The sequence below is a fragment of the Scardinius erythrophthalmus genome (assembly GCF_964197995.2).
Source record: "Scardinius erythrophthalmus genome assembly, contig: HAP1_SCAFFOLD_80, whole genome shotgun sequence".
Taxonomy (NCBI): Eukaryota; Metazoa; Chordata; class Actinopteri; order Cypriniformes; family Leuciscidae; genus Scardinius; species Scardinius erythrophthalmus.
The window spans coordinates 328081-354416 of record NW_028296523.1 but is presented as its reverse complement, the minus strand read 5'-3'; the positions used below and the strand labels follow the sequence as shown (position 1 = coordinate 354416).

The window sequence follows — 26336 nt, the reverse complement described above, 5'->3', positions numbered from 1 at the left end:
TTCATTCTTGAACTGTTGATATAGTTTACAACTGAACTGTGTCCTTGTCTAAGATACTGAGTGTACCTTCCTTCATTCTGTAGTATGTGTGATACAACAGCACGCCTTAGTTTTCTGTGTTCTCGTTCACTTCCACTTACAGCATAAGCTACCGCTCTGAAAAAGCAGTTACCGTCACCCACAATTTCTTTGGTTTCACAAGGTTCAGCCATTTCAACAATCTTATTTGGATTATTCTGTTCTTTTACAACGTGTACAATGTTCAGCTTCAAGCAAATAGTTTTTTGTTGCTGTACTATTAATGGATTGAACTGAAAAGAAACACTGTCAGTTTGAGTAATGAATTCAACTTCAGAGGCATCTTCATTAGGGCAGGAAGAAAACAGTCCCGTTTTCTTTATTTGATCTGTGCTTGTGATTGAATCAGTCAAAGAAACACTGTCAGTTTGGGAAATAAATTCAACATCAGCTGCATTTTCATTGCTTGGGAATTCAGGCGATATTCCAGTGTTCTCTTGTGTACATGTTTCATTCATAAGTATTTGATCTGTGCTCATGAAATCAGTCATAGAGTGACTGCAACTTGCCATTTCAGAGTTTACACCTTTACTCACTCTTATTGCTTCAGTATTTTCCTCCACCACTGGATGGCACACCAATCGATCATGCTGACTGTGTTTGTCAATCACATTTGCCTGCACCCCAGTTAGCTCAAATGGACGATTATGTGCTTTCAAAGATGCACCCAGTCTCTTAAAATGAATGACCAAAGAGGTTATGCTAGGATGGAAAACCACTACACTCTTACCACGAGCTGAAACTGTTCCATCACCGAGTCGTGCATGCGGATCAATCACTGCATACCATGAACCTTGTCTGACAGCTGCACATATGGTTTGCCTTATATTTACCAAACATGCATCAAACCTCTGGAATGCTTCATGTAATGCATCATCAAATGACATGGCAACACCTTGCAGACCTTCATCGTATCGATTAATTCCAAACAACCCAGTATATGACACAGAGGAATAGTTTATTGAAAAAGAACAATCATTCAGTGTGTGTGTGTCAGGCAGCTCAGCAACTTCTATGTAGCCATTCACAGGATCGTTGATTTTGCCGGCGTCTCTCATAGCACTGTACAGGTCATCTCCACACATCAGAACATCATTCAGGTCACTCGGGGTCCATCGCAACACATTTTTCACCTTACACATCAAGATTGCAGTTAAACTGTTTGCTGCACATTGCCTGCCGCTATTGTCGCCAAAACACTTTGCAGCCTGATGGAAAGAGCCTCTGATGTACGATTTCTGTGGACACAAATCAGAAACAGCTTTGGTCATGTTAGTATTTTTTATGGCAGGTATAAATGCAGAGTGAGATTCAGGTTGAATTTCAGAAAATGAAGTCTTGTTCAGTTCAGAGTTCATTTCAGAGTTCATTTCAGAGTTCAGTTCAGAATTCAGTTCAGAGTTCAGTTCAGAGTTCGGTTCAGAGTTCAGTTCAGAGTTCAGTTCAGAGTTCAGTTCAGAGTTCATTTCAGAGTTCATTTCAGAGTTCAGTTCAGAGTTCAGTTCAGAGTTCAGTTCAGAGTTCAGTTCAGAGTTTATGTCCCCGTTGTGATGTACACAACGTTCAGTTATTTCTGCCCATTTTTTAAGAGGTGGCAGAGCCTCTTCAGGATCAGCAGCCATCCGGTCAGCAATCCTCTTCTTCGCTGCCTGGGAGCGTCGGGATTGCTTTGTGCGAGGCATCTGTACACACACAAAAAAAGAAAGATAAAATTAATGATGCATTACTGAACCCCAAATCACAAACAATACAGTAAAAAATAATGTAAAATATAAAGCAAAACAATCTATTAAAAAATATGAATTAGTGTTAGTTCACATGAAACAATGCCTTATATTAATGATGATCATTTTGCATTTTAATATGTTTTATTTAATATTTTGTAGATACAGACAACAGTGTTTTTATATGCAAAAAAGTTTATTTTATTGTAAAAAATTTTTTATTGTTTAAAAAAAAAACTACAACTTAATTACTGGCAACTACAGTATTTAGAAATGACACATCAGCTGGTCATAATACCCAAACAGAACAAAATGAATTTTACACAAATGTAGCAAAGACACATAATGAATCCACATGGTAATTATGCTTTTAAGTAAACTGTATTAAAGAGAACATAATGGGAGTGCACTAAAAAGCTAAATCAGCCATGCATCATGCTCTGAAGCCCCAGAAATAATTGCATGTCTGAAAACACTTCTAAAAGCAACTACAGATGGCACAACCTTTTTACTTGGTTATATTGACATCTACTGGTAAAACTATGATGTTTAATCTCATTTTATTTAGATTTTAAGTAAATGTTCCCAATATGTATTTTTTTGACAAAACTGAACTTCACACTATGCCACATCCTGATATACATCTATGATATACATTATATGAGTTATAAAACACAAATAATTTAAACCTCTACATTAAAAATGAAGATAATAAAGAAGAAAATATCAGAGTTAACAGATAAGAATAATTTTCTACAGGGACTAGGGCTGAACGATTTTTGAAAACAATCTAATTGCAATATAATATGCAATTATTTTTTAACCCTCTGGGGTCTGAGGGGTTTTTGGGGTCCTTGAGATGTTCTGACATGCCCTGACATTTGTGCTTTTTTCAGTTGCTTATAAACATATTAATGACAAAGGTGTAAATTCACTCTATTTAGCACAAACAAGGCTACCATAATATGTGAACAACTTGCATGTACATGTTTCTATTTTTGAGAGAATAATAATTATGCATAGTTTTTGAAAACAAAAACAAAAAACTAAAGTTTCTGAAATAAGGCCACAAAACACATTCTAAATATGTGCCAATAAGACTTGACTAATGGATGTGGTCGCCTAGAGTTTTTTCTTCAGAATGATGTGAAAATCATCCTGCCTAATCATTGACATAACACAATACATTGATTTAAATCTTGTAAAACACTTTTTGTTTGTAAAGGCAATATGCGCAAGGGGCGTCAACGATCATGCATATTTAGTGGTTCACACCTGAGGAGACAATGGGGCCCGCATACTTAATGAGCCATTCATTCAGGTGTGTCACCTATAGCCACAAGAAAGAATGCAAGAGCAATATATATATATATATATATATATATATATATATATTAGAGGTGTAACGATTCGTTTTAACAACAATTCGATTCGCGATTCATGGTTGTCGATACGATTCAAGGACGATATTGGTTCATTTAGAACGACCTGAATCGACCTGAAATCGATTCAGTGACTTTTTAGCCAAAAATTCTTGTAAGGGAATCAGGTATCAATTAATTATGGATAGAAACAAACAAGTAAACAACAATTAATGTCAAATGCATTCACATTTTATTTTAATAAGTAGGACTGAACGATTATGACAAAAATGATAAATGTTGATTATTCCCTTGAAATTGTAATTATTAATTATGATTATCACAACATTGAATGATGTTTTGAATAGTTTGGCCCTGCGACCCACCTTTTTAGGAATTATATAGGCCTATTATAATACATTTGTTTACACAAAAATTGTTGACACACAAGTTCTGTCCCCCTTTACAAAAAAAAAAAAAAATTGTAACATTATGACAAATACTGATAAACAGTAGGCACTTCAAGGTTAAGCTATTAAATAGCAGACCCAAACTAGTTTTTGTTAATACAATCTTGGTATGAGCCACCACAGTCATATAAAAATATACAAAATAACCAGTAAGTGGCATTTTGTTATGGAAACAAACAACAATTAGGCTACCATGGTGATACACAATACTTGGAAGAACTGGTAAAGAAACATGGAAACTGCTCCTGATAAATAGCAACACATATGACGTACCAATACTGTAATTTACGACGTTGCATTCTCGTATGTCTTTTGCGCTTTAGTGAAGTGATACAGCGCGCTCCACCGCATTTGCGCGTGCAATTGAAGAGTGCGCGCTACTGCGGTATAGCGGCTGAGAGGACAGGAAAGTCCATTTTTCTGAAGTAAGAGACTTTGCGCTGCATGTTGTCTTTGCACTGCTGCTGGCGCATCACGCATGGCGACGACATCACAGATAGGCAGACTGAATCGAGTAACATTTAACGCCTTTATCATTAAAAGTGCAAAGAAAAAACATCCATATAAAGTCTAACATGCTTAAATCCAATGCGCTATTTCCTAGTATCGATATAATTGATTCATTACCTTTTAAAACGATGTTAGATCAATATATGTCGTCCGGAAAGCCAACTTGCCGAGCACAGATCGATGCAGTTGGATCGCAGGAATAGAAATCGATACATCGATGTAGTTGATTAATCGTTACACCCCTAATAAATATATATCTTATTAGGGGTGACAGCGAGACAGTGTAAACAAGTACAATGATCTAAATAAACTTGATGTGATTTGATGTGATATGGGGGCGTTCACAGGTTTGCATGGATTGCCTCATTCATTTGCGTTTGAATAGCGCGCGCTCTCCGTGGGCGGGGCAGATTACAACGTAATGAGCTGAGATGAGAACGACTGAAATCTCTCTCTTTTCATAAAGATTACACAAACAGAGAATATTAAAAATCACTTCATTTAAAAGAAGAGAATTCAAGCTTCATGCCTGTATGCCTGTTTGACTGAGTATTCTCTGAGTTATGGTTCATTTTCGGACGCGTTTCAGAATGGACTTAACTGACAGAGAGGAGGCAGAACTCGCATCATGTTTATTTTTCTTTATTTGGCGAAAAGCACAACACTTTGTTTTTATTGTGATTATACACAAAATAAACACTTAACAGGATCGATTGATGTATAACACAAGCATATAAGATAAAAAGTAATATTTTTTTATAATTTTTTTTTTTTCACTGATAAGGAAAAAAACGAGCCTATCGCGCCAGCGCGATAGCCGACCTCAGGGAGTTAAGCTCTTTATCTTTTGTATTATTCAACAAAGAACATAAACCATTGTATAATAGGGATGGGAGTCTTTAGGTGCCTCATGATCAGATAATTTTTTCTTTCTTATTAATTAAAGGGTTAGGTCACCCAAAAATGAAAATTACCCCATTATTTACTCACCCTTCTTTCAGACAAATATAATCAGTTACATAAAAAAATGTCCTGGCGCTTCTAAGCATTATAATGGCAGTGAATGGCAATTTCAGTTTTGAAGTCCATAAAAGTGCATGCATCCATCATATAGGTAATCCACAAGACTTTTTGGGGGTTAATAAAGGCCTTCTGAATAAATTGATGAGTTCAAGTAAGAAATATATCTATATTTAAAACTTTATCGACTAAAATATTTAGCTTCCAGCAGACAGCGAATCAAACAAAAAAATTCGAAGAGAAAATCACTCAAAGCTCCTGAATTAATAACTTCAGCTTTAAAAAGCATGATACTATCTATGATAAACTATGCAGTGTTATTTTACATTTGATTACTTTACTAGATTTCTTTTTAGACCAAACCTGAACAGTAATGTAACTTTCCTGAAATTAAAGCACTGTAAATAATGTATCTTTCATTAATTGTAGTTCATTTTTTTACGTGTGTACTTGTTTTTGCTTCTCATGCCCTACCAATAAAGCCTGCACACTGCTGCATAACAAATAGCTGTTCTATTCATTTTGTAAAAGCATTGCTTTTTCTTTTGTTTCAAACCTGTATGAATTTCTTTGTTCTGCTGAGCAAAAGGCAAAATGAAGATATTTTGAAGAATGTCAGTCACCAAACAGTTTTTTTTCCCTTGACTTTTTTTCCTTCTATGGAAGTCAATGGGTCCAGTGAACTGTTTGGTTACTTACATTCTTCAAAATATCTTCCTTGCTGTTCAGCAGAAGAAAGAAATTCATTCAGGTTTGAATGAATAGGTGGGTCAATATACGATGACAGAATTTTCATTTTGAAGTGAACTATCCCTTTAAAACAAACAACTGAAAAGAAAACCGTTAAAGTACCAGATCGATAAGCAGTATTGAGAGTAGCAAGTATTAGTAAGAGTAGTAATACCATTAAAACCTTAACAATACCCATCCCTAGTTATTTGGAGCTATAATTTGACACGACTGGAGGAAGTTTTCTGTGCACAAAGGGCACACACCACTTAATCAATAGTTAATTATTAGAGATGCACCGATTGATCGGCTGGTGACCGGAATTGGCCGATTTTCACGTGATCGGCCATGACCAGCGACCGGCCGGTCGGTCTGATAAATGCTGATTTTATGCCGGTCAAATGCACTTGGGGCGCCGCATGATTAACATCGCGCAACTTCAGCATCACACGTGCACACAGAACACACATGTAGAAAACCTTGTGAATTACGTCCGTTCAGATCGCAAACGCGTATTTTTTTTCGCCGTGCATGTTAATCACTGAGTGCATTCATAACGGGAGCAGGAGCAGCGCGTGAGCGTCAAGCAGGAGCGTCGCGAGCAGTGATGCGCGTTTATTGGCGCCGATCGGCTTGAGTCTATTTGCTGCACTGCTCACGCTCAATTAAAGGGAAAGCACAACTAAAAGTGCCCAAAATGCACAGAATTTGCATGTTTTAACAAGAACTGGAATAAACTATGTCAGAAAAGAAAAAGACTAATATTTATAGAAAATGTACCCATTTAAACTTGTTTTATTATTCAGTTTGTACAGGTGATTGCAATAGGCCTGTGTGTGTGTGCTTTGAGACATATCTTTATACTGCAAGGCTATATTTATTTTATTTATTTTTGATTTATATATTATTTTATTGCCATTCCCTGTTTTCATACAGACGTTTAGTTGTAATACATATATATTTATATAAATACATATATAAATACTAAATACATATATAAAAAATATTGGATATTGAATGTGAAAAGGAAATGGTTCTTCCATAACACTACACTTTATATGTGTGTGAACTATGCAAATTGAAAAATGTTCTATTACAGAAAAGATATAAAATAAATATTTGTGTGTGCTGTAAAGTGGTTAGAAAAAATTAAATCGGAATCGGCTAAAATCAGTATCGGCAGGTCAAACTTAATGAAAAATCGGAAATCGGCCCAGAAAATTGTAATCGGTGCATCTCTATTAATTATTGCATCTGTAAGAATAATATTTTAAAACATTCACAATTTAGCCAAATGTTTTCTTATTCTTTATACTATTGGCTCTATTATCACTGTATATAATCAAAAAAGTAACATCTTACCTCAAATCAGGTTTCACAGTCTTTCACAGGTTTAACTAAAAGTAAAAAGAAAAGAAAAAAACAACAACATTGTTTATAAAAGAAAATAAATTGCATTTAACAAAAATAACATATATTGACTTCAGACTTATGGAATTACATAGGGATATAATTTAATAGGGATGTCATGAGAACCAATACTTCAGTACCAAATCAATAACAACATTTAGAAAACCCGACTGTACTGTACAGTAACGCAAGTACCAAGGTTATTAAACATTTATGCACTATAGCATTTAGGTTGAATCCAAACAGATTATCAGAGCAAATCAGTCATTCTGTGAGACATATTTTCACAAACAGTGAGACTGGTACCGCGTCTTCTCTCTCTCTCTCAAAATGTACAAATGGCTTCATAGTATGCTTTATGTTTAAAAAAGTAAGAACTACAAAAATATCTTCATTTGTGTTCTGAATGTGGCTATTCAATACGACGAAAATAAATATTTTTTCATTTTGTCAATTTTATTTCCCAGTAATTCTATATAAATATATATTTTATTTATATATAAATATATATATACATATAGTTTATATATATGAGCAAATTACAAACAATTAGTCAAATTAAAACAATATAACAAAAATTATCCTTCTTTCAGTTTAAGTTGATCTAACAATAAAATGAAAGTAGTAATAATAAAATTGTAATTTCTGCATGCATAAATTAAATATACATTGATTTTTATTTCAAGTTATTCTGCAGCAGGAATATTAAAGAACTGTCACTTGAACTCAAGAACTCATTAACAAATCGAACTCAGAATCACAAGCTGATTATGATCATTGCAATCACATAATGACTTATTTTTCCCAACTGAACAAATTTTAACACCAAGCACGTCCTGCACTATATATTATATTATTGATGCATAGTTCATTACTTCTATTAATAAATTCAGCAGCCATGACACATGGCTCTTTATCCATCACAGATACATTAACCTCTATATATAGAATATACATCATCATTATAATGTAAAATAAAGTAAATACATATCAAAAATGTAATTCAGGGTAGTTTTGTTAATTATACTTTGAATTGCAAAGGTTGTGATATGTATAATCAAGAAGAAGAAGAAAACATGTAACAATTAAAACCATACATTCTAAACATCTTAATACTACACATTTACTGCATTAATAATTAACACTATTACAGGGCTCGACAATAAGGTGTGAACAACACCAGTTGAGGGAAATTGTATATTTTGTTGTGGGGCCAGTGCAAACCACTTGCTAGACCGGGTCAGTAGATAAAATCCTTAGCATTGAGCCATGTATTGAACGAATAACAAAATTGATAATATGTTGATAACAGCAAATAACTTATTTCTAATTGTAATCAAAATGCTGGCCATGTGAATCAGATGAATTGAATACTGCCACAAAACGTTGTTTTTATACAATCAATCAGAAAATACAACCAAAAAACATACAAACAGACAAAAACCAACTTAAAATGGCCTAAAAATGTTTTAGATGATTAATATTAATGCACAGATTAATAAGATTACACACAGAGCAACAACACAGCATGGCTTACCTTTCCAGAAAGTAGACAAGAGGGCTTCCTTTCCGGGAAAAACAGATGGATAATACAATAGGCGCCCTCTAGTGGATGGAATTATAAAAACACATTGCAATTACAATTAAACTTAATGAAAAACCTATTTAAAAGAAGACTTGCAGTAAACATGTTCTTACCTATCTAAATTATTAACCTATATCTATATCTACAAAAAAGTCTGTGTGTATAGGCTATATGCAGGGTTTCCTGGATCAAATAAGTAAAACACATTTCCTGTCCTACAAGTGGTAAACCCTTAAAAACCCTAAACCCCCCACTAGAGATGCGCGGTTGGCGGTTATAGCCGCGGACTCCGATCGGGCGGATGACGTGATGAAAAATAATATTTTAATTAAATTCGGGCGGGTGGCGGGCGGTTGAACCAATCAAATCAAAAATATATGTAGGCCTATACATTGTTAGATATTGTTATCTGATACCTACATCCAAAAAAATCGCTTTTGAAATTTTTTGCAAAGCACAGTCCAATTTTCATCAGGCAGTCGAGTCTATGCAGACTGCTTGTTATTATCAGAGATGGTAACCCCGGCAAAGGAGGTGACAAACTCAAAAAAGGAGAATTAAAAACAAAGGAAATAGAAGGGGTCCGTGTAACGCTTCACAATTCACTTTTCAGACCATACAATGCAAATGCAAAAATTAAAAATTGAAACCAGACATTCTTTTTTCTTGTTTTTCCAGTACATTATCAATGGATATTTGCCTTTTCTCCCCTTTTTTCAATTTTACTTTTGCTAAATTATGACTTCAGAAACAAACATTTGAATAAATTAAATCTAACCGATTTTCTATTTTTCCATTTTTCGTCTTGTAATTTGTGCCGTGGGCGGTACCATTAGTACGGGGGTGTGGCCGTGGACAAACTTTACAATAATTTCATTGATGAAACTGCTTTATTTACACTGCATGCACGTTTGAGGAGAAGTTTAAAAGACGGAACACAGGATAACATTTTTCACCCGAAGTGCCATAACTTGTATTATTAGGCTAATAGTCTACTACGTGTAGGCTACTAAATTATAAGGCAGTCTCAATCGGCCATCGGGAGCAGCCGGGAAAAGTGAAGTGGCCTGGGTATATGATTTGGCACATTGCCCTACCTGTTTGTATTGACCTTATTAATAAAAATACTACCAAGCGAAAATATAGAAAAAAAGCTTATTTTTTTGTTAGGTTTTTAGCTCTCGTTTGTAATAGCCTACAATACAATAAAGATGCAAATGTTTTCACTATAGCCGCGGCCCGCGGGCATTGTTCGTTACCACGGCATCCGCTTGAGCTTCTGTGTGCTTTAGCTCTAGACCGCTTCGTTCTCGTGCCCTTAAATCTAGCACAGTTGTAGAACTCTAGTCTGTTCATTAGCAGGGATGAGCATGAGGCGATAAGGCTATAGCTAACTGTGCTGCAAATCAAGACCAATAATATTTATTTATTTATTTTCAATAAATAAACAGAAATACCTTGCTACGTTTGGCACATTGCCCAGCTTGTTTTTTATTTATTTATTCGAGCACATTAAATTCGCCATTCGATAATGAATCAGCATCAGCACTATAGACATTACATATTGTATTAGCCTAAACGAGAGCTAAAAACCTTTAAAAAATGCTTATTTTTTTCTATGTTTTTGCTTAGTAGGCTATAATTTTTATCGTTATTCTAAATTCCCATGAAGGATCTTGAAAAGCGCTGCTGCTCGCGAGCCACCCCCGTTCTACTGCACTGAAAATGAACTGTCTGGGATCTCGTGGTTGTGGCTGCCAACTGTACCATGTAAAATGAACAACAACAAGGATATAGCTATATATTAATAAAATAAAGTAAGAATGAATAGGTAAATACAAACAAGGGCAATGTGCCAAATCGTACCCAGGCCACCGGGATTTCACTTTTCCCGGCTGCTCCCGATGGCCGGTCCGAGACTGCCTTATAATTTATCACAGACTATTAATAATAAAAATGATGGCACTTCGGGTGAAAAATATCGTCCCGTGTTCCGTCTTTTAAACTTCTCCTCAAACGTGCATGCAGTGTAAATAAAGCAGTTGGGTCATTCTACGAAAATGTCCATTTTTCTGTCCCTAGCCTTTACAGAAGTATTACACTTAAAAAACACTTTAGGGTTACAATTTCTTTACATTTTAAAATAAAACAATATGTTATTTGAACAATTACACCTTATTGAGCCATCAATGTGGCAATATTTGATTTTTATTAATTATATAGAATTCCAAGCACCAAAGAAGTGCTCGTCCCCACAGTCATGTACAGAGGGGAAATGCTTTATTTTGAGGTCAATAACAGGTTTTTACACCATTTTAAATACAATAATGTATACATAACTGGGTGGTTCTTCAACTACGGGCACTTTTGGCCTTGTGAACTTGATGTAAAAAAAAGTGTTCAAATCAAAATTGTCACAGTCTAACAGTTAAATATAACTAGTCTAGTTTAATGATCCATAAGAGAACGCACTTACATTATAAGACAAATTGGTGTTTTTTGACATATTTTCCGATCCGCACTGAAAAAATGTCATTTCCATCACATGCAAATATTTGATTATTATTTAAAATTCTTATGATATACATAATTTCTCAACAGTGTAAAACCACTTCCACACATAGTTTGACCAATTTATACCTATATTGCAATTACCATAGATTTGTGGATTAAATAAATTAATTGTCATGAGGCCCAAACACAAAGCTTCCACCACAACCTGAAATATAATATTGCATTGGTTAGATACATTTCAGAAAAATAACTACTTGTGTTATTACATTAAGTGGAACCTTATCCCATAAAATATGCAGAATTTTTTAATGAGTGATTAGAATTTTGTACATATTTTTAAAAAAGTTATGAGGTGGTGGAAATGACTGGGTGTTGTGGAAATGACAATGAATGGACGTCCATGTAGAAAAACAGAAAACATTTAGTTGAAACCCATTTAACAAATCATTAGTCATTAGTCTGTTTGGTTCCATAACCAGATGAACAGTTACAGTCTTACTGTAAACAACTTTAACCACAAATAGTGAGACCTTTATCCAGTTGACCTCCGCAGCATCTTAAAAATAGATGAAAAGGCATTTAAACAAATATATATTTGAATAAATACATTAGTGTTGTACATTTCAATAAATAAAATATTCATATGTAGCCACTCAATCTAAGAATTCCACCTTGTAAGCATAAATGTCATTTCCACCACACCTTTGTCATTTCCACCCAAGAATAATGTGGTGGAAATGTGGTGGAAATGACCGTGGTGGAAATGATAATCCTACAGTATTTTGTAAAAAAATCCAAGCTAGTATTACATATTAGCTATGAATTGGTAGTTAGCATTGCATGCATGCAAAATACATCTATTTGTGTTAAAAAATCAATTTATTTACAAACTCATTTATTGTTACGCCATGTTTGGAAATGACATACAATAAAAATATTTTCATTTTAAGCAACATTTACCTTGAGTTTTCTTATCCAAGTTGCTGAAGAAATTTAAAATCTCCTCCATGTCAGACATGTGCTGTGATGTCATTGTTCATCTCCATTGAAACTACCCAAACAATCTTTCAAAAAAACTTTTTAAAGGGACATTACAGCGTTGTGGTGGAAATGACGGCAATACTGTGGGACAACTACATTTTGTATATAAAATCACATTAATAGTTGTCTGACCTTAAATACCTCAATTATGTTTTGATTCTTTTACTGAAACTTTATTCAGTCATAATAAAAAAAAAAAGATAAATAACTTTTTTACACTTCTTTTTCATTATTGAAGATCAAAAGTCTGGGTGTGGGACAAGCACAAAACAGCAATATTTGCACGTATAATGATGTTTAAAAAGGTGAAAAAATCATCATAGACTACCGGTAAAAAGTTCCTAAAGTACTTTCATTGTAAATTTAACTATGAAAGTGTTAATTTTTCAAAATTAAATGTTTTTTATAAAATATGATCAAAGGACATGAAAGTGCCCGTAGTCTAAGAATTGCCCAACTATCAAATATATTATGTAAATGATATATATAAAAAAAATGCAGAATAAATATTATTAAATTTATAATGAAATTAGTGGTCTTGTATTAGTGGTCCATTTTTCGTCTTGTAATTTGTGCCGTGGGCGGTACCATTAGCACGGGGGTGTGGCCGTGGACAAACTTTACAATAATTTCATTGATGAAACTGCTTTATTTACACTGCATGCACGTTTGAGGAGAAGTTTAAAAGACGGAACACAGGATAACATTTTTCACCCGAAGTGCCATAACTTGTATTATTAGGCTAATAGTCTACTACGTGTAGGCTACTAAATTATAAGGCAGTCTCAATCGGCCATCGGGAGCAGCCGGGAAAAGTGAAGTGGCCTGGGTATATGATTTGGCACATTGCCCTACCTGTTTGTATTGACCTTATTAATAAAAATACTACCAAGCGAAAATATAGAAAAAAAGCTTATTTTTTTGTTAGGTTTTTAGCTCTCGTTTGTAATAGCCTACAATACAATAAAGATGCAAATGTTTTCACTATAGCCGCGGCCCGCGGGCATTGTTCGTTACCACGGCATCCGCTTGAGCTTCTGTGTGCTTTAGCTCTAGACCGCTTCGTTCTCGTGCCCTTAAATCTAGCACAGTTGTAGAACTCTAGTCTGTTCATTAGCAGGGATGAGCATGAGGCGATAAGGCTATAGCTAACTGTGCTGCAAATCAAGACCAATAATATTTATTTATTTATTTTCAATAAATAAACAGAAATACCTTGCTACGTTTGGCACATTGCCCAGCTTGTTTTTTATTTATTTATTCGAGCACATTAAATTCGCCATTCGATAATGAATCAGCATCAGCACTATAGACATTACATATTGTATTAGCCTAAACGAGAGCTAAAAACCTTTAAAAAATGCTTATTTTTTTCTATGTTTTTGCTTAGTAGGCTATAATTTTTATCGTTATTCTAAATTCCCATGAAGGATCTTGAAAAGCGCTGCTGCTCGCGAGCCACCCCCGTTCTACTGCACTGAAAATGAACTGTCTGGGATCTCGTGGTTGTGGCTGCCAACTGTACCATGTAAAATGAACAACAACAAGGATATAGCTATATATTAATAAAATAAAGTAAGAATGAATAGGTAAATACAAACAAGGGCAATGTGCCAAATCGTACCCAGGCCACCGGGATTTCACTTTTCCCGGCTGCTCCCGATGGCCGGTCCGAGACTGCCTTATAATTTATCACAGACTATTAATAATAAAAATGATGGCACTTCGGGTGAAAAATATCGTCCCGTGTTCCGTCTTTTAAACTTCTCCTCAAACGTGCATGCAGTGTAAATAAAGCAGTTGGGTCATTCTACGAAAATGTCCATTTTTCTGTCCCTAGCCTTTACAGAAGTATTACACTTAAAAAACACTTTAGGGTTACAATTTCTTTACATTTTAAAATAAAACAATATGTTATTTGAACAATTACACCTTATTGAGCCATCAATGTGGCAATATTTGATTTTTATTAATTATATAGAATTCCAAGCACCAAAGAAGTGCTCGTCCCCACAGTCATGTACAGAGGGGAAATGCTTTATTTTGAGGTCAATAACAGGTTTTTACACCATTTTAAATACAATAATGTATACATAACTGGGTGGTTCTTCAACTACGGGCACTTTTGGCCTTGTGAACTTGATGTAAAAAAAAGTGTTCAAATCAAAATTGTCACAGTCTAACAGTTAAATATAACTAGTCTAGTTTAATGATCCATAAGAGAACGCACTTACATTATAAGACAAATTGGTGTTTTTTGACATATTTTCCGATCCGCACTGAAAAAATGTCATTTCCATCACATGCAAATATTTGATTATTATTTAAAATTCTTATGATATACATAATTTCTCAACAGTGTAAAACCACTTCCACACATAGTTTGACCAATTTATACCTATATTGCAATTACCATAGATTTGTGGATTAAATAAATTAATTGTCATGAGGCCCAAACACAAAGCTTCCACCACAACCTGAAATATAATATTGCATTGGTTAGATACATTTCAGAAAAATAACTACTTGTGTTATTACATTAAGTGGAACCTTATCCCATAAAATATGCAGAATTTTTTAATGAGTGATTAGAATTTTGTACATATTTTTAAAAAAGTTATGAGGTGGTGGAAATGACTGGGTGTTGTGGAAATGACAATGAATGGACGTCCATGTAGAAAAACAGAAAACATTTAGTTGAAACCCATTTAACAAATCATTAGTCATTAGTCTGTTTGGTTCCATAACCAGATGAACAGTTACAGTCTTACTGTAAACAACTTTAACCACAAATAGTGAGACCTTTATCCAGTTGACCTCCGCAGCATCTTAAAAATAGATGAAAAGGCATTTAAACAAATATATATTTGAATAAATACATTAGTGTTGTACATTTCAATAAATAAAATATTCATATGTAGCCACTCAATCTAAGAATTCCACCTTGTAAGCATAAATGTCATTTCCACCACACCTTTGTCATTTCCACCCAAGAATAATGTGGTGGAAATGTGGTGGAAATGACCGTGGTGGAAATGATAATCCTACAGTATTTTGTAAAAAAATCCAAGCTAGTATTACATATTAGCTATGAATTGGTAGTTAGCATTGCATGCATGCAAAATACATCTATTTGTGTTAAAAAATCAATTTATTTACAAACTCATTTATTGTTACGCCATGTTTGGAAATGACATACAATAAAAATATTTTCATTTTAAGCAACATTTACCTTGAGTTTTCTTATCCAAGTTGCTGAAGAAATTTAAAATCTCCTCCATGTCAGACATGTGCTGTGATGTCATTGTTCATCTCCATTGAAACTACCCAAACAATCTTTCAAAAAAACTTTTTAAAGGGACATTACAGCGTTGTGGTGGAAATGACGGCAATACTGTGGGACAACTACATTTTGTATATAAAATCACATTAATAGTTGTCTGACCTTAAATACCTCAATTATGTTTTGATTCTTTTACTGAAACTTTATTCAGTCATAATAAAAAAAAAAAGATAAATAACTTTTTTACACTTCTTTTTCATTATTGAAGATCAAAAGTCTGGGTGTGGGACAAGCACAAAACAGCAATATTTGCACGTATAATGATGTTTAAAAAGGTGAAAAAATCATCATAGACTACCGGTAAAAAGTTCCTAAAGTACTTTCATTGTAAATTTAACTATGAAAGTGTTAATTTTTCAAAATTAAATGTTTTTTATAAAATATGATCAAAGGACATGAAAGTGCCCGTAGTCTAAGAATTGCCCAACTATCAAATATATTATGTAAATGATATATATAAAAAAAATGCAGAATAAATATTATTAAATTTATAATGAAATTAGTGGTCTTGTATTAGTGGTCCATTTTTCGTCTTGTAATTTGTGCCGTGGGCGGTACCATTAGCACGGGGGTGTGGCCGTGGACAAACTTTACAATAATTTCATTGATGAAACTGCTTTATTTACACTGCATGCACGTTTGAGGAGAAGTTTAAAAGACGGAACACAGGATAACATTTTTCACCCGAAGTGCCATAACTTGTATTATTAGGCTAATAGTCTACTACGTGTAGGCTACTAAATTATAAGGCAGTCTCAATCGGCCATCGGGAGCAGCCGGGAAAAGTGAAGTGGCCTGGGTATATGATTTGGCACATTGCCCTACCTGTTTGTATTGACCTTATTAATAAAAATACTACCAAGCGAAAATATAGAAAAAAAGCTTATTTTTTTGTTAGGTTTTTAGCTCTCGTTTGTAATAGCCTACAATACAATAAAGATGCAAATGTTTTCACTATAGCCGCGGCCCGCGGGCATTGTTCGTTACCACGGCATCCGCTTGAGCTTCTGTGTGCTTTAGCTCTAGACCGCTTCGTTCTCGTGCCCTTAAATCTAGCACAGTTGTAGAACTCTAGTCTGTTCATTAGCAGGGATGAGCATGAGGCGATAAGGCTATAGCTAACTGTGCTGCAAATCAAGACCAATAATATTTATTTATTTATTTTCAATAAATAAACAGAAATACCTTGCTACGTTTGGCACATTGCCCAGCTTGTTTTTTATTTATTTATTCGAGCACATTAAATTCGCCATTCGATAATGAATCAGCATCAGCACTATAGACATTACATATTGTATTAGCCTAAACGAGAGCTAAAAACCTTTAAAAAATGCTTATTTTTTTCTATGTTTTTGCTTAGTAGGCTATAATTTTTATCGTTATTCTAAATTCCCATGAAGGATCTTGAAAAGCGCTGCTGCTCGCGAGCCACCCCCGTTCTACTGCACTGAAAATGAACTGTCTGGGATCTCGTGGTTGTGGCTGCCAACTGTACCATGTAAAATGAACAACAACAAGGATATAGCTATATATTAATAAAATAAAGTAAGAATGAATAGGTAAATACAAACAAGGGCAATGTGCCAAATCGTACCCAGGCCACCGGGATTTCACTTTTCCCGGCTGCTCCCGATGGCCGGTCCGAGACTGCCTTATAATTTATCACAGACTATTAATAATAAAAATGATGGCACTTCGGGTGAAAAATATCGTCCCGTGTTCCGTCTTTTAAACTTCTCCTCAAACGTGCATGCAGTGTAAATAAAGCAGTTGGGTCATTCTACGAAAATGTCCATTTTTCTGTCCCTAGCCTTTACAGAAGTATTACACTTAAAAAACACTTTAGGGTTACAATTTCTTTACATTTTAAAATAAAACAATATGTTATTTGAACAATTACACCTTATTGAGCCATCAATGTCGCAATATTTGATTTTTATTAATTATATAGAATTCCAAGCACCAAAGAAGTGCTCGTCCCCACAGTCATGTACAGAGGGGAAATGCTTTATTTTGAGGTCAATAACAGGTTTTTACACCATTTTAAATACAATAATGTATACATAACTATCAAATATATTATGTAAATGATATATATAAAAAAAATGCAGAATAAATATTATTAAATTTATAATGAAATTAGTGGTCCCCTGGAGTTGTGTCACTGGTGTTACCGTTAAACAAAAATCTCTTATTTTGAAATAAAAATCACACTGAAGACATCACTTGACTTTCTTCTGCCAATTTCCTGATTATTTATGAAGAAAAGCCCATGGTGGATCCACTGTCACTTTTCAGTTATCAGAAATCTTCTCATTTATCTCATGATTTCATATGAAGCTTTTAGTTGAAGTCACTGGTATGACCTAGGCTACTTTACTGTTAGGTAATTGTAAAAAAAAACTGGAATACAAATGGATTAAACTACTTAATTTAGTTAGTATACCATGACTGACAACATGTGGTTTGTTACCTTGCAGCAGCCATTTTGTAAAATTAATTTTTCATGAAAATTTTCACTGGTGTCACCTTTCTTATGGGTAACACCAGTAACACCAGTGACTTCCATTTATAGATCAACGTTATTGTGTCACTGGTGTTACTGTTTTTTTTCTGTCACATTAAATGCAATGTCACATGTGACATAGTAATAATGTTACATCCATTTAATTCTGCTACACTCAAAAGTTAAGACTTAAAGGATTGCATCATTACTTGATTTTAACTGGTTTTCAAATATTTTCATTGTTATAGCAAATAGATGGTAGCGCAGATGAACTAACCTCATTCAAGCACACTTTTAACAAACCTGATTACAATAAATAAAACATAATCTCCTAATTTGTTGTATTATTATTATTATTCGTTAACTCTGTCTACATGTGCTGAAAAAAATTTGAAATAATATTTCATAAAAACCTTTAATATTGCCAAAGAAGTAAGGTAACACCAGTGACAAAAAAATGCAAGATGCCGCAATATATCAAGAGACATGTGGGTCACACATGATTTCACCACTTTATTAAGTTTTGTTTTGAAAAAAAAAAAAACTTTCTTTGAAGTGAATTTCGTTTTGTATAAATTGTATTTTAATTTTAATAATATTTTCATCAACCAATTTCCTGGCTTTTAATAAATAAGAATCAAATATAGCAGACAATAATCATAACGTGGAAGCCCCAGCGCAATTGCATTGCTCATGAACTGGAGCTCAGCGTAGCTATAAGCTGCCTCGCAGCACTAGAAATATATATTATATATATATATATATATATATATATATATATAGAGAGAGAGAGAGAGAGAGAGAGAGAGAGAGAGAGAGAGAGAGAGAGAGAGAGAGCTTGAAATGTCTACTTTTAAACAAAACAATTCCAAACAAAAAAAACGACTACTTGTAATTCAAAATGTGCATTTCTCTCTAGGCGCGTTCACTGCGGTCACTATTGAAGCCAACATTGACACAGAGAACACTAGTTCCTATTAAAGGGGTCATATAGTGTCATTTTTGTACAAGCTAATATGATTCTTTAGGGTCTAAATTAAAAGTTTGTAATATACTTTAATTAAAAATTCTCATTAGTATTGAAAGAAAACACTCATTTTACCTGGTCAAAAACAGCTCTGTTTTCAGCTCGCCGTTTGAGAGCATGGGTCTTTAAATGATAATGAGCTTTGCTCTCCTCGCCATCTGTTCTGTGCGCACACCGTTTCAAAAACAATAACACTATATCCATAACGCGTTTTTTACTATGGGATTATGAATTATATTGAGATCGTCGTACATAGAAAACATGCTGTAATGTACCCTGAGTGTAAAAATAGCCGCATTCATCGTGAAGCGTGCAGCAAGCGATTTGCAAAGATTAATATAAAGATTAAAAGAATTACACTCACTCACTTCTTCTGGAGGTGCGTCAGGAACACGAATAGTTGGTACAGATCCTTTTTTCAGGAGCAGCTTCTTAGTAAAACCAGCTGTATAACGTACTGACCCTCGTTTATAAAGCAGCCTGGTGAAATGATTCGCGCAAACATGAAAGCATTGATGTTGATCGTGATTCGTGGGGAATTCCCTTCGAAAACAAACTCGGTTCTGATTTAGGAACAACAAAATGATGCTGTGTTCGTTATTACACCCAAGAAACACCACAAAAGCTTAAACGTCATTCTGCTCCAGCATATCAACAATGGCGGACTACTATGACGACAGCTGTCACAGCTCGCTCAGGGCGGGTCTTGTGTTAAAACACGACTGTCACTCAACAATCGCGGGTGGGGCGTTGGATATTATGACGTCACAATATCGAACGGCTTGATTTGAGACAGGGGAAACATATAAGGATATTAAAACAAAACCACTGGATGGATTTTTATCATGATAGGATGGTTGTGTAGGCTACAGGCACTGCCAACAGACATTTCAGTGCAATCAACTTGTAAAAGTGCATGTACCATTATATGACCCCTTTAATAAACAATTAAAATGTCTCCTTGCTACATTTGAAACATTCATAATTACTAATTTTGACGGTTCTTTGTGAAAGATTTTATGTGTGTTATTGGCAGCGTCACCCTCAGGTTACATGAACGCGCATCACCCCCGAAAACATTGGGGATTTATTTAGACAATAATCACACAACCTATTCGATATTCTATAATTACATCAACTTATTGAATATTCTACAATCATTACTGCTTTAATTTATCCAGTGTAAAACTCGGACACTGCCTCACAAATGTGGGTTTTCTTTAAGGACTGTCCTACTACAGGATTTAACACCGCTCAAAAACAGTTTCAAAAGACATTGTAACAAGCAATAGTTATTAAATTTTTCATCAATTAATTTCTTAATTTATCCTTTGACTAATTTTTTGGGCCTATGCCAAACTTACTTGCCGACCCCTGCTATAGGACATAAAATGTTTTGTTTATAGCCTAATAGTTATGTTTTCAGATTGTAGTTGTATAATTTCAATTATCAGACATAATGGACTTTTTTTTATCCTATTCTATTCATGCATTTACAGAAGCAATCTCATAGCCAGTTGACGAGATGGAGTTGGCAACCACTGATGTTTAGTATACCAAAATGCTACAGCCTAGGCCTATTCAACTTAGGAAAGATAAAAACAAACCAACAATAAACTATAAAAATGCAATAGCCTATATCAAATATTTTCCATATATAGAGGCATTTGGCCCTCAAAATGAGTTAAACACACATAAATATAATAGATGCAGACATCACGTTTAGTGAAAGGAATTGGTGAAGGGAAAGTTTGTGCAGAAACTGACACACTGCACTGAGCCGTGTTGACTAGCATTGCCATACCGTACGTGTTACAGATTTTTAATTTTTTTAATAACTTCACTGCCACAAGTGATTGACCCGACATTTCACTGCCACACATGATTTACATGACGTGTGCGTCTTAAATAGATATCAGAATAAAAACTACATTAGTGAACGTTAAGTGAGACGTTCATTGACGTGTGCATGTAGCAAAGTTATATAAAAGAGCCAATTGGAACATCATACCTCATTACATTAATTGCCAACAATAAACTATAAAAATGCAATAGCCTATATCAAATATTTTCCATATATAGAGGCATTTGGCCCTCAAAATGAGTTAAACACACATAAATATAATAGATGCAGACATCACGTTTAGTGAAAGGAATTGGTGAAGGGAAAGTTTGTGCAGAAACTGACACACTGCACTGAGCCGTGTTGACTAGCATTGCCATACCGTACGCGTTACAGATTTTTAATTTTTTTAATAACTTCACTGCCACAAGTGATTGACTCGACATTTCACTGCCACACATGATTTACATGACGTGTGCGTCTTAAATAGATATCAGAATAAAAACTACATTAGTGAACGTTAAGTGAGATGTTCATTGACGTGTGCATGTAGCAAAGCTATATAAAAGAGCCAATTGGAACATCATACCTCATTACATTAATTGCCATTTATGCTGCCTTACAAGAGACATGATAGACTATATAAATTGCTTCCATGTATTCCCCCCAAACATTACACCCTCTTCATACTGGTACTATGGAAACACCACAAACACTCAAACATTGCAAAGGAACTTTTACTGAAACAAATAGTTATAAAATGCAGCACAATAAAATAATGCCCACAATTTATTAAAAGAATACCTTAATATAAATGCATTAAACAAAATATTGGGCTTTAAATGCATCTTCAAAGTTCTTTTTCAAAAGAAATTTAAACAAATTATACATGTTAAACGTAAACATTTTTTGTATAAAAAAAAAGCAATACAATTCCACAATTACTTTGACTAAAATTAAAAAAAATGCTTCTATGAAAATAAGTATAATAAAAAACCTCACTTTCAATTTCAGCACTCAAATGGACATTCCACCTCCCCTTCCTGACCTTCAAACAGATTGGCTGCTTCTCCAAGCAAATCTTCATTTTGAGGTTCAGCTTCAGCCTTATCATCCTTTACCTTGCTGACTGCAATAACCACACCCTTTTGAATGTTGAATGAACACATCCCCATTTCTAGCAAATGCTCCTCAACACTCTGCGCATCCACGACCAAATTGCACAAACCCTCTTCCTCTAAATGTCTTCTCAAAACGGAATTGGACAATTTAAATTCATCCTCCCCAGAGTTACCGGACACGGAGATTTTAGCTGTTACAGTTGGCAGAAAACTGATCAGCTTTTGCAGCAGCCCACATTTCACGCACCGATTAAACTTGGCTTTAGAATCAAAATTAGCCTGCCAAGCACGGCACTTCATACAGCACCAACGGATGGTGACCTCGGCACCACTGATCTCACCTATCACTGTCGTAACATCTCCTTCATTTACTGTGAATGGAGAGTCTATGGCCGGAGCAGAAAGTGCTGGCACTTTTTTTAAATTGTGAGAATCGGGTGGCTGTCAAATAAAAATCTCCCTCAAACTCCCTAGTGCACACATTGGTAATTTCATACAATTGACTGTTCACCAGCGCTCCCACTTGAGTCTCCCACAAATTCAGCTTGATGCGACTGGTGTGATCAGCCACATAGCAGATTTGCAGATCCACCGGTATTCCCTTTACTGAAGCGGTTTCACTTGGGGAACCAACATGCACTACCTTCACCTTGACAGCAGCAACCTGAAACAAAAAGTCTTATTTACTTATGCACACAAACGCAAAAAGACAACATCTATTACAGAATCATACATGTTTTGTTCTGTAGGACAGAAAAAACATTTAAAATAATGAATGGGAAGTTGACAAAAACAAATTTGTGTACAATCTACAAGTCAGCCATGATGCAGAAAAAAAAAGTGCTCAACAATGAAGGGTTGGCACTCTTAAACATCAAGAGTGCAAAACAGACACTCACCCACATACAAACACAATTTTACACACACCAATGAATTGATTTAAAAAAAAAAAACATACCAACCATATAAGTGAAGGGAAATTGACAAACTCTACAAATCAGCCACAATGCAGAAAAAAAAGTGCTCTGCAATGGAGTGACACTCACAATTTATTATATACATTTATATATATTTTTATTTTTTTATTGAATTGTAATGTAACCTGTAACAAAATGCTTTCTCTGTATTCAGGTTTGACTGTAGTAATGCAAAAGTGTGTACACTTCACGTTCAGTTTATAAAAAAAAAAAAAAAAATTATAAACCTTGGTAAAAAGTATTTGAGAATTTCTAAAAAATACATTCAAATCCACATCTTAAAAGTAATTTGGTTCAAAAACTAGAAAACTTACAAGCCTCTCCATAGAGAGCTATACAGGCATCTAGTGGTGAACCCATGAAATAATTTAATTTTCCACAACAGATGACGCTAATCTGACTTCAAAGGAAATTTTAAAGGCCTAGTCTTTATATTAATCTGAAATACTGCAATAATTGAGGAAGTATTTTTTAAAAATTAGAAAAAAAAGTTTGTATTATATTCAATGGCAAAAATTAACCATACATATTTATAACATCAAATTCTCTCAAAATACAAAATTAAAAAGGAAAAAGATTAACAAAAAATAAATTGCATTGTTTTTTTTACTGAGATGGAGGAAGTTTAATTTTTAGGTGTTCAGTCACTTCTGACCGGGAAAACAAGTGTTGCACCCAAATGAAGAGCACCTGAGGGTGTATATAACTTAACCCACACAGCTAAAACTCCAGTGTTAAATTAACTCTCCTGGGAGCTTATATAGCACCAGAATCAAGAGTGTTAAAGTATTAAAATATGTGTGTTAAATTAACACTCAAGAGTGTTAAAGTTAATGAGCTAAATAAGTGATTCATTGAGTGATGATTAATCATTACTGAAGACACCTGATGTTAACAAGCACAATGACCAAAAGAGAAAATCTAATTTTAAGACAATATGTGATCAGTTTTTCTTGACCCTTAAATCATTAACTTTAGATTTAGTTTAGCTTTTCTATCTGAGTTATAACTCACAGAGAAAGGTTCTAAAGGTGATGGTAGTTATGTTTTGACATTATCATAATTTGACCTGAATCACATCTCATTTAGAGAGTTATGTCTACCATATTGATTACAGCAGCCCGTGATTTTACAGTTATTGATTTTCTTTGATTTTCTTATTGATAATTGATATAATCCAAAATCTCTTAATTCTGATCAAAAGACTTTGAAAATTTCTTTTAGACACAGACATAAATAATCAGCCTGTGAATCTCAACAATGGTGACAATAATAAAGCATGTTGAATTTTTAGGTCATTAACTTTAACACTCTTGACTGTTAATTTACCACTCATATTTTTACACTTTAACACTCTTGAGTCTGGAGCCATATAAACTCCCAGGAGAGTTCATTTAACACTGGAGTTTTTGCTGTGCACCAGCATAAAAATAATGTGTGGGAAGCTCTGTTGTACACAAATGATCACAACCACATTAATACACATAGCACAAAATAAAATCACTTACATTCTGCTGTGGAGCCATGTTTTTCACCTCAGCTATGGTCTTCACTTTCAACAATGGGGATTTAAATGGATACCCAAGATCTGCCACCACAGAAATGTCTGTACAGCTACCACAGTGAATGTCATATTCACTGCCATTCTTACCTATGCAAACACATTACCAATCATTTTACTAATCAGTAACATTAGAAAAACACTTAAATATTTAGATAACTGAATAGATACTCACTAACTCTCCGTGCTATCCGGTCCAATTTGACAGGACTCTGATTCCTGTTAGCTTGAACAAAAGCTGTTCGTTTTTCAGCAGCAAACACAACGACATCGTGGTACTCATCCCTGTTCACTTGGAACTCAGCATTGAAATACTTATAACCAGTTCGAAGTGAAGTTTTTAATTCACTTACATTGTGGATGTAGCCACAAACTGACTCATTGTAATCACTCTTAAATTTTTTGGCTGTTGAAGTGGAAGCCATTTTCTACGTGCTCTAAACCTGCACCTGCTCCTGCTTCTGCTTCTGCTTCTGCTTCTTCTTCTTTTACATTTGATTGATAATTGTCTCCCTAATCAAACACACCAGATTCAACTCATTAGCTCATTAACCCATGTGATAATGAGCTGATGAGTTGAATGATGAGTTGAATCTGGTGTGTTTGATTAGGGAGACAATTATCAATCAGGGTTGGGAAACACTCTATCATATCATTTATTTATTTAAAATAACTGTATCACTGGTTCTGTGCCCTAATCCTGAGGATCAAATGCTCTGCCCATTTTATATGTCGCTCTTATCTGATACACTCAGATAACCAATCATTTCATAAAACTATCTTCAAATGACCTAATAATCAAATTTACTTGTGGTAAATAAAATAGACAAACTCACGAAAGCAATAGGTCCCCCATGATAAAAACAATAATCATAACTTCACAAAACATACATAACATTTTTTTATCTACAAGAAAATGTATATACAACTGTGTCACTGTAAGCATGCTTAATTAGTTTTAAAAGGTTATTTTCCCCAAATGGAATCATTAAAATAATCCATGTGACTACAATGATTCAACATTAGGCTCCAACATGAACATGAAATAAACATGAAAAGGGGTATAAGCACCTGGGGCCGTATGTATAAAGCCACTCAGAGTAAAATTTTAGTCTCAAGTCTGTCAAAATTTTAAGAATGACGTCATTTTACTTTTCTTCCTAGACTTAAGAATAAGTGTGATTCATAAAGGTTCCTAAGTGTCAAGACTAGGTCTCAGCTCCTAAATTATTTAAGAGAGCTGAAGAGGTCTCTTAACCTAGTTAGGAGTAACAAGATGACAGCAGAGAGGAGGAGGCCACACACATTTCAATGAAAATATGATGTATTGGAGTTACAGTAAATGATGACGGAGTTGATTTTATAGCAATGAAATGAAAGGAAACTAATAATTATATTGTTGCTGACTGGAAAAAAGCAGCAGTACTGACTTGAGCTCATCATTCCACAGTAAGCAGGGTCTTACAGTTTTTCTCGATTGCTTAAACACTATAACCAGGCTTTTGAACTAAAATTT

At 34.4% G+C, this 26336-nt stretch overlaps 1 protein-coding gene across 1 annotated transcript; it reads right to left on the bottom strand.

Annotated features, from left to right (window-relative positions):
- Positions 1-21880: 21880 nt before the first annotated feature.
- Positions 21881-25283, bottom strand: LOC308686274 (uncharacterized protein). The gene is made up of 3 exons (XM_081394639.1): positions 24996-25283; positions 24768-24910; positions 21881-22946 (listed from the first exon to the last, which is right to left on the bottom strand). The coding sequence occupies exons 1-3, from the start codon at positions 25243-25245 to the stop codon at positions 22647-22649; spliced, it is 693 nt and encodes a 230-aa protein (XP_081250765.1). The 5' UTR covers positions 25246-25283; the 3' UTR covers positions 21881-22646.
- Between the last annotated feature and the right edge of the window lie 1053 nt (positions 25284-26336).